Source organism: Amphimedon queenslandica, unplaced genomic scaffold, assembly GCF_000090795.2.
Source record: "Amphimedon queenslandica unplaced genomic scaffold, v1.1 AMPQUscaffold_12831, whole genome shotgun sequence".
Taxonomy (NCBI): domain Eukaryota; kingdom Metazoa; phylum Porifera; class Demospongiae; order Haplosclerida; family Niphatidae; genus Amphimedon; species Amphimedon queenslandica.
In genome coordinates, this window is record NW_003546933.1 from 35253 (window position 1) to 44909 (window position 9657).

Sequence of the window (9657 nt, forward strand, 5' to 3'; positions counted from 1 at the left end):
TGTAACAGCTCAATGCATATACATGTATTAAATTATGCATACACACACACACTCCTCTAATCAATTATTGTTTGTCGTCTCTCTTTTCTCTTTCTCAGGGTCAATCACAGTAAAAATGCAATAGTTAAGCCACAAGGTAAAGCACCTGATGTAGCTCAGAGAGAAGTTGATGAGGCCATGAGGAAAGTGAGACAAGCAAGTCACTCCATTACTAATGTCATTGAACCAGGTGAGGGGGGAGGAGGGAGTGAGGGAAGGGTTAAATATTCCTGTTATAGGTGCCAATAAAAACGAAGAAAAAGAGAAACGATCTCGTTCAAAGTCTCGCTCAAGGTAAGCCCCACCTCTTTTAATTAGTGGGTGTGGTTATTGTCTTTATTAGGTCGAGATCGCGAGAGAGAAGACACGAGAGACGAAGACACCGTTCACCATCACCTTATGAGAGGAGGAAGAGGAGGAGCTACTCAAGATCACCTAGACGATACAGTAGGAACTGGAGGTAAGATTGATTAAATAATTACCGTAGGTCGGGATATATTCGCGGCTGCAATTATTCGCGGTCATAAAAAATTCAATTAAAAACCATGGAAACTGTTAGAGCATTGCTATGACAATTAAGACCACATGTTTAGTGTTCAGCTATTCATCTGTTCTTTAGCAGCTATAGTGGAGCTATTCGCCAATAGCGAGTCCTTCTCTATCTGTTAACTTCTTGTATGGACTGCTACCTCAGAGCTCTTTCAGCCTCTTTGCTGCAAGTTGTTTCTGGCCCGCGTGCTGGTGATAATAAACCACGCCCAAGTCAATAAACACTAACTAGAATGGGTGGAGAGTCCCAAAATACGGCGAGGTACTAGTTCTGAAAAGAACCGGTAAAGCAGCTCCAAAGAGACCAAGGCTTAGTAACACAAGAAGGACAACAACTCAAGAACACTGCAGCAAGGTGCTTTTCTTCACTACCGCGCCTTTTTCAATTGAAATAACACCTTGGTTTCCATTTTTTTTAATTGAAATTTTTTTATGACCGTGAATAATTGCAGCCGCGAATATATCCCGACCTATGGTATTAGTATTGGTTATTAACTAGTTATTAATGCTGGTTATTAAGTAGTTATTAAGGCTAGTTATTAAGTAGTTATTAATGTTGGATATTATAGAGATTACAGAGGTGGGAGTGGTTACAAAAGAGGTCATCGATCTCGTTCTAGGACTCCGCCTCGTCACTCCTACCACTCACACCGTTCCTCCTATCGTCACCGGTAACCATAGCAACACATAACTCCACCCACATTTATTATGTTTATAGGTCACCTGATAAAGATAGGAGGAGACACTCACGATCAAGAAGCCGTTCAAGATCTCATTCACCGAGAAGGAAATCATCATCAAGGTTGAATAAATACTTTATTTATTATTTTTACTTATTAATTTTTTATTATTTCAGACGTAAGGATAGAGTGAGGGATTATTCCTACAGTCCTAGTCCAGAGAGGAGGAGGAGTAGTAAGAAATCTAAAAAGGACAAGAAACATAAGAGAAGGTCTCCCTCTGTCTCTCCCTCAGTCTCTCCTCCTCCACATAAAAGTAAATGGAATCAATAAAATACTAATAAATATTTGATTGTTACTACTAAGAATGTACATGTAGATATACTGCATTAGTTAAGAATGGAACAAATGTAAAAATATTGATACTCAGAATGAATGAATGCTTGAATCAAATGGTTTGAAAATGGAAATGCTACTTTGATTCTTTATTGAGCTTTTGAATGTTCACAAGAACTAATGGATTTCAATTTTGAATGCCAGTACATTTGTCATATTCCTACTACTAGATGACTTGATAACTATTATATTTATAATTTTATTTTATTCTTTAGGAGGTGGTTCTGATAAAGGTGAAGGAGAGGAGGAGGAGATGGAGGAAGAGGAAGAGTTCTCTGATGGAAGTGCTCCTTCTGAGGAGGAGAGACAATCAAGTCCTTCAGCATCAGAATAGAACCATTAATGATTGATCTCTTTCTTTAAAAATTAAATTATTGTATAAATTGTTTTTACTTTTTACTCACTGCAATGAGTGGGAGTAGCATTAAAACAAGTGGCCTCCTACCGGCCAGGATGCTTCCGTTTTGGACATTTCGCCAGTACAGCGCTTTTTTCAGTCATGATTGATTTGTGTCAGTGGAGAGCTAGAATAGGATCCTGGAACTGCTCCAACCATTTGCCGGTACAATCAAATGATTGTAGAAGTACTGATAACATTTACTGTGGAACTGGTAGAGCTAGTACTGGCAATATTGCACAGGAAAAGGGCCCTAGACTTGTTTTGTCTATTTTATGCCTTCTTATCCTCCTCTTCTTATCAGGAGATGTGGAACTTAACCCTGGACCCACTCTTACAGGTATTAAATGATGCTAGTTTGTTCTGATTCTAAATTTCTAATGCTATAGATAAGCCAACAAAAGATGAGTTGGTTGAGTTATTGAGTAGCTCAAAGTTCACTGCTGGTACTTGGGAACAGTTTGTCTGTTGTCTTCCTAACATGACACAAGATATCATTACTGGAATCAAAGAGAGAGGATCAATAGAAGAGGATGTCATGAGTACTGTAGCTCAACATTGTCTTGATTATAATCCTGATATAACATGGTCAATAATCAGGACATCACTTTTAAATGCAAATGAACACATTTTGGCTCAGCAAATTTTGACAGATAGTAACAAGAAAGGTTAGAAGTTATCTAAATCTTTTATATATAAAATCATCTTTTATTTCTTAAATAGGACCTCAAGTAAATGCCACTAAAACAGTTAAGGCTACATTGAAACGTCATTATTCTTGTTTACTTCATGCTACTAGATGTTGCTTAAATTCTGTTTCTGCAGAATTTTATTCTAAGGGTTTTATTACCGAAGATGTTAAAAGCTCACCTTCTTTTCATGGAATTGAAAAGGAATTTAGAGAATCGTTATCTCTTTGCGAAGAAGATATGACCAAATTAGAAGAAAACTGTCGTAATTTCGTACATTGCCTTGCCAAAGCAGGTGGTCCAGCTAAAAATGCAGCCATTGCACTAGCTGAAGATTGGAAGAGTGAAGTAATGAATAAACATAATTTGAAATGGTCTCTTATAATTGACATCGAAACTTCCACTGATTTATCTATTCCTCCAAAAATTTTGCTGAGCATTGATGATGAAAAACCTCAAGAACTGGAGTATTTTTTTAAGGAATTTCTTTCTTTGATGCTTGATATTAGAAAGTACTACAACAAGCATTATAATGTTAAAGATATTGCTGGCTTTGTAACCGACTATTTAGAAAAGCGTCCTACTACAGAGCTTCTAACTAATTGCAAAGATATTAATAGCTTATTTGAATTAGTTAGACCTCATTACAGTTTTTTTGATTTTGATTTACTTGAATACCTTGCAAAACAATTTCCTCTTAAAAAAGATTGCAAATTAGAGCTGAAGTTTAACAGTTATGTACAGAAATTACAACAATTTAAAAACTCAACTTCAATAGAACAAATGAAAAATGCAATAAAGCTTGTACCTCTACCACATGAAGCCTCACAAATACATTGTAAAATTGTTATTAAATTGACTGGGAGCTGGGAAAAGAAAACAGTGGAAAATCTTAAAATCATCATTGAATACCTTGATGCTGAGCGTGCAAGACTGATTGAAATTGATGAAGGATCAATTGTCGTTACATTTCTGGCTTTTTCAAAATCACAATTTCTTATTGACAAAGTACAGAATAAAAGTCAATTCATCCAGTATCTTGGTATATTTGAAATAATCATTAATGATGAAGTTATTATTAATGGAGAGGAAGATGTCAACTTTACATTTGAAGAATCACTATTACATGCCATCAATCACATTGACAGTGATGCAGAATATGAGAGAGTGGCACTGCTTCTGATAGAACTTAAAATAAAACTAAATTACCAGAACACTGATGGCCAGACTGCACTAATGTTAGCTAGTGAAGGTGGACATATTGAAATTTTTAAGTCATTACTACAAAGTGGTACCAATCCATTTGTACAGCTACAAGTCAACAAAGGATACATTGGATTGAACTATTTAGCATGTACTGCTCTCTCTCAGCATATATACAAATCAATTGGAGGAGAGAAAATTATACCACAAGATGACACTTCAGTTGAAGAGATGTTGGAAATGGCTGTTAAAGAAAGAGGAGTGAGTAGTCATTCTTATGAGCCATTCATGCATGTCGTTAAAAATAAAATAAAATTTCAATGGCTGCAAGATTGTTTTTATGCATTAGACAGTAGTTTCCTTGATGCTGCTACCAATCTTTTGACCAGCAAAGCCTTAGTAACAGAAGCAAAACTATACTTTCAATCATATATCAAAGAAGGTGCTACTTGTGAAAGTGCTCATCAACTAGTGCAGTTGCTCCAGCCTCATTACTCATGTTTAAACATTAACCTTCTCACAATACCATGTACTATCACAGAACCTATCAAGGAACAGGTAGAAGAATACAATACTAACCTGAAGATGTTCAAAGATACCACTAGCCTACTGGAGCTTGCAATAATGACTAGAGGAATGCAATATCCTGATGGTGTTGGCTGTTCAAAATTGACCTTGAGATTTAATAAGCCGTGGTGCTCAAGGAGAATTGCTGAATTAAATACAATGGAAAATTTTTTTTTATTACCTATTTCATCCTTTCTAATACTTCAAGAAGCACATTGTAATACCTCCAACCTTACATGTACATATCTACTACCTCAATTAAACAGTCAGATATCAATTGAAGGAGTTTTTGAACAGAGGGATTTTTTATATAAGATTGGTGTATTTGAAATTATGATTGATGATATTCCTATCATGATGGAAGATGAAAATAAGTCATTTACATTTGAGGGGGTACTACAGGAAACGCATCAAAGTAACAATGTAAGTTTAGTGCTTTTCTTGTTGGAACTTCATGTTAGTTTATCTCTTAAAAATGATAGCACTGACTTCATTATTGCTAGTAAAAAAGGAGATTTCTTGACTGTTCAATCCATAATTAATAAAAGACCAAATTTTAGCTTTCAAAATAATGATGGGTGGCTTGCTTTGATGGCTGCTAGTACCAATGGATATCACAAGGTAGTTGAACTCTTACTGAGTAAAGATCCAGATACTAACTTTCAAGATAATAATGGATGGACTGCTTTGATGTCTGCTAGTTGCCATGGACATCACCAGGTTGTTGAACTCTTATTGAGTAAAGATCCAGATATTAACATTCAAAATAATGATGGATGGGCTGCTTTAATATTAGCTAGTTGCCATGGACATCACCAGGTTGTTGAACTCTTATTGAGTAAAGATCCAGATATTAACATTCAAAATAATGATGGATGGGCTGCTCTAATATTAGCTAGTTGCCATGGACATCACCAGGTTGTTGAACTCTTATTGAGTAAAGATCCAGATATTAACATTCAAAATAATGATGGATGGGCTGCTCTAATATTAGCTAGTTGCCATGGACATCACCAGGTTGTTGAACTCTTATTGAGTAAAGACCCAGATATCAACATTCAAAATAAAAATGGAATGACTGCTTTGATGTCTGGTAGTGCCAATGGACACCACCAGGTTGTCAAACTCTTATTGAGTAAAGATCCAGATATTAACATTCAAAATAACGATGGATGGGCTGCTCTAATATTAGCTAGTTGCCATGGACATCACCAGGTTGTTGAACTCTTATTGAGTAAAGACCCAGATATCAACATTAAAGATAAAAATGGAATGACTGCTTTGATGTCAGGTAGTGCCAATGGACACCACCAGGTTGTCAAACTCTTACTGAGTAAAGATCCAGATATTAACATTCAAAATAATGATGGATGTACTACTTTGATGATTGCTAGTGACAATGGATATCACCAAGTTGTTGAACTATTACTGAGTAAAAACCCAGATATTAAGATTCAAGATAATAATAGATGGACTGCTTTGATGGTTGCTAGTGGCAATGGACATCACCAGGTTGTTGAGCTACTACTGAGTAAAGACCCAGATATCAACATTCAAGATAAAAATGGAGGGACTGCTTTGATGTCTGGTAGTGCCAATGGACACCACCAAGTTGTCAAACTCTTACTGAGTAAAGATCCAGATACTAACATTCAAAATAATGATGGATGGGCTGCTCTAATATTAGCTAGTTGCCATGGACATCACCAGGTTGTTGAACTCTTATTGAGTAAAGACCCAGATATCAACATTCAAGATAAAAATGGAATGACTGCTTTGATGTCTGGTAGTGCCAATGGACACCACCAGGTTGTCAAACTCTTACTGAGTAAAGATCCAGATATTAACATTCAAAATAATGATGGATGTACTACTTTGATGATTGCTAGTGACAATGGATATCACCAAGTTGTTGAACTATTACTGAGTAAAAACCCTGATATTAAGATTCAAGATAATAATGGATGGACTGCTTTGATGGTTGCTAGTGGTAATGGACATCACCAGGTTGTTGAACTATTGCTGAGTAAAAATCCAGATATCAACATTCAAGATAAAAATGGAGGGACTGCTTTGATGTCTGGTAGTGCCAATGGACACCATCAGGTTGTCAAACTCTTATTGGGTAAATATCCAGACATTAACATGCAAAATAATGATGGATGTACAACTTTGATGATTGCTAGTAACAATGGACATCACCAAGTTGTTGAACTATTACTGAGTAAAAATCCAGATATTAACATTCAAGATAATAATGGATGGACTGCTTTGATGGTTGCTAGCGGGAAAGGATATCACAAGGTTGTTGAACTATTACTGAGTAAAAACCCATATATTAACATTCAAGATAATAATGGATGGACTGCTTTGATGGCTGCTAGTTGCAATGGACATCTCCAGGTTGTTGAACTATTATTGAGTAAAGATTCAGATATTAACATTCAAGGCATAGTCGGATGGACTGCTTTGATGTATGCCATTCACCATGGACATCACCAGGTTGTTGAACTATTACTGAGTAAAGATGCAGATATTAACATTAAAGATAATGTCGGGTGGACTGCTTTGATGTATGCTAGTGGCAATGGACACCACCAGGTTGTCAAACTCTTACTGAGTAAAGATCCAGATATTAACATTCAAAATAATGATGGATTGACTGCTTTGATGGTTGCTAGCACCAATGGACATCACCAGGTTGTTGAACTATTACTGAGTAAAGATCCAGATATTAACATTCGAAATAATGATGGCGCCAGTGCATTTAGCATTTCTCTAATTTTCTCAAAATACTATATAACAAAATTGCTTGCATCAGTTGCTGACATAGCTCTTGATCAACATGCTCCATTTCTTGGCAAGGAATGTTCTGGTAATTATATTAAAATATTAGAGCTTTTCCTAGATTCTCATCCCAATCATATTCACACTTTTGATGGTAAGAAGCTTCATTCATTAGCAGTTGCAGCAGGATTCAATAATTTTGATGCAGTTGAAATTTTAATAAAGAAATGTGACATCACACCAGAACACATTATGAGTGCTTTTACTATTGCATGTTATGAAGGTCATTCTTCAATGATAATTCTTATTTCTGAGAAAATAACAACTCTTTCAAGTAATAAAAGAAAGTTATTAGTAGCAGCTGCTAAAGGAGATTTAGGAACATTAACTAGCATGATTTCTGTTTATGGTATGAGTCCAGATGCTCCACTAGTAGCTGGTATTACTCCATTAATGATAGGAGCTTCATGTGGAAATGCTAAAATAGTAAAGGCACTAATACAAGCTGGAGCTGATGTTAACAAAAGAAATGATGAAGGACTGAATGTACTGGATATAGTGGATGAGATTGATTGGTATGATCGATCTGATATTAAACAGATGCTAATGATTACTGGCACTCCAGCTAAGAAACCAATTCGTGCCACTAGATCAATCAAGACACTATATGGTATATTTGGTATTAATAAAGTTAAATCATTTATAAAGAACATCCGAACTGAAAGAGATGAAGATGATGTCACTCCCGGCTGGCTAATTGGTAGAGTCTGCTGAGATTACATATTGGTACATCATGATCCACCATGTGCATATGTTTGCACTGCATTAAAATGGCATCATAGCATTACTTCATTATTTTTGATATCGTCCACTTTGGCCTTCCATAATCTTCTGAAATAACTAATGCTGTATGTACTGTAATTATGCTGACATATGCATTAGTTATTATACATTGTACATTGTTTTTAACTCCAGAGAACATCAATAATAATAATGTACTGTATGCAGTTCATGTACATGCACTTTTAGGCTTAATTAGCTAACAGTGATATTATTTTTGTGCCGACAATAGTTATATACACCGTACATGTATTTTGATTGCTATTTTTAATAAAAATTAGCATACTATGATAGCTAATTAGAGACTATACTATTAATGTTATGATTCTGTTCCTCCACTTCTTGTTATTCTTTGAATACTTTCAAGTCCATCAATAGCCTCCAGTGAACTCTCACATACACTATCAAAATTATCCTGCCAATGGCAATAATAATACAATCAGTAAAACAGATAACATGTGATTATTATTATACATATACAAGTGTAGAATATACACTGAGGTAAAGGTTTCTACAGTAATGATAAGTCTACTATTACATGTAGAGCATAGGTGTAGGAAGCTATTGAAAAGTGGGGGGCAGGCACCGCACACAGTTGACAATGATACATGCAGTTTCTCACAGTAAAATTTAAATATTTCTTTCTAACTTGAATTAGTTCAGCTGGTAGCTAACCATGCATTTAAGGGAAATTAAAATTGACTTGAATGACTTGGTGCATTATCATTATGAAGTGCTTATTGGTATATATGCTTTGAGTTGAAATGGTGTAATCTTCAAAAAAGCTAGTGAACTAAAAGTGGGGGGGGGGCATAGCCCCCATGTCAAAAAAAGTGGGAGGCAGCTGCCTCCCCTATTCCTACACCCCTGTAGATCTATCAATACAATTTTTGGTTTTCAAATATACTCTACCGTACCCTAAATCTGTTCCAGTGTTCCTGTAAATTTTGCTTATTCAATGAATCCTATCATTTCTATAGAAGAAACCTCTACCTTGTGTACATGTAGATATAATCTATAGCACCTACTTGTTTCAACAGTTTCCCTCCTTCTCTTGTAATTCTCTTAGTTTCTTTATTATTATTATTTGCTGACTCATCAGTTTTTATCACGTATCTTGACTCTAGCATGTCTGCTAGGTTTGTTTCTATGGTAACCTCATGAGTCTTCACATCAGTCAGTACAGTTTGTATTAGTTCTTGTTTTCTACTCACAGCTGCTCTGTCATCATAAACCTCTTGAACTGGCTCCATTGTAGAAAAGAAACACCATATTAAATGGAATGATCAATGAGACACTGTTAATTGGTGGATCAATGATCATTGCATTTAATGGTGTTTCTTTTCTCAATGTGAGCATACAGTGTACTATACATATACATGTACATTATGGTACAGTATTAATGTATGCATTTAAAATCTCATTGTGTGGTAATGATGAATTCTGATGCTACACAATATGCAATGTGTTCAATACATTATGATTTAATGTACTGTACATTTATACAGTG

At 35.5% G+C, this 9657-nt stretch overlaps 3 protein-coding genes across 3 annotated transcripts in view; 2 read left to right on the plus strand and 1 right to left on the minus strand.

Moving 5' to 3' along the window:
* Positions 1-2024, plus strand: part of LOC100637518 (splicing regulatory glutamine/lysine-rich protein 1-like) — a 4224-nt gene extending 2200 nt beyond the window's left edge. Inside the window, exons 5-11 of the mRNA XM_011408738.2 lie at positions 99-229; positions 279-333; positions 383-499; positions 1158-1259; positions 1307-1390; positions 1445-1584; positions 1880-2024. Coding sequence (XP_011407040.2) covers positions 99-229; positions 279-333; positions 383-499; positions 1158-1259; positions 1307-1390; positions 1445-1584; positions 1880-1998 — 748 coding nt within the window. The 3' untranslated portion in view covers positions 1999-2024. The remainder of the gene's footprint in view (positions 1-98; positions 230-278; positions 334-382; positions 500-1157; positions 1260-1306; positions 1391-1444; positions 1585-1879) is intronic.
* A 440-nt stretch (positions 2025-2464) lies between these two features.
* On the plus strand, positions 2465-8331 carry LOC100637643 (uncharacterized). The gene is made up of 2 exons (XM_020002798.1): positions 2465-2729; positions 2785-8331. Exons 1-2 carry the CDS (start codon positions 2543-2545, stop codon positions 8079-8081), a joined length of 5484 nt encoding a protein of 1827 aa, XP_019858357.1. The 5' UTR covers positions 2465-2542; the 3' UTR covers positions 8082-8331.
* Positions 8332-8434: 103 nt separating this feature from the next.
* Positions 8435-9579, minus strand: LOC109586600 (uncharacterized). The gene is made up of 2 exons (XM_020002799.1): positions 9176-9579; positions 8435-8562 (listed from the first exon to the last, which is right to left on the minus strand). Exons 1-2 carry the CDS (start codon positions 9398-9400, stop codon positions 8467-8469), a joined length of 321 nt encoding a protein of 106 aa, XP_019858358.1. The 5' UTR covers positions 9401-9579; the 3' UTR covers positions 8435-8466.
* Positions 9580-9657: the final 78 nt, after the last annotated feature.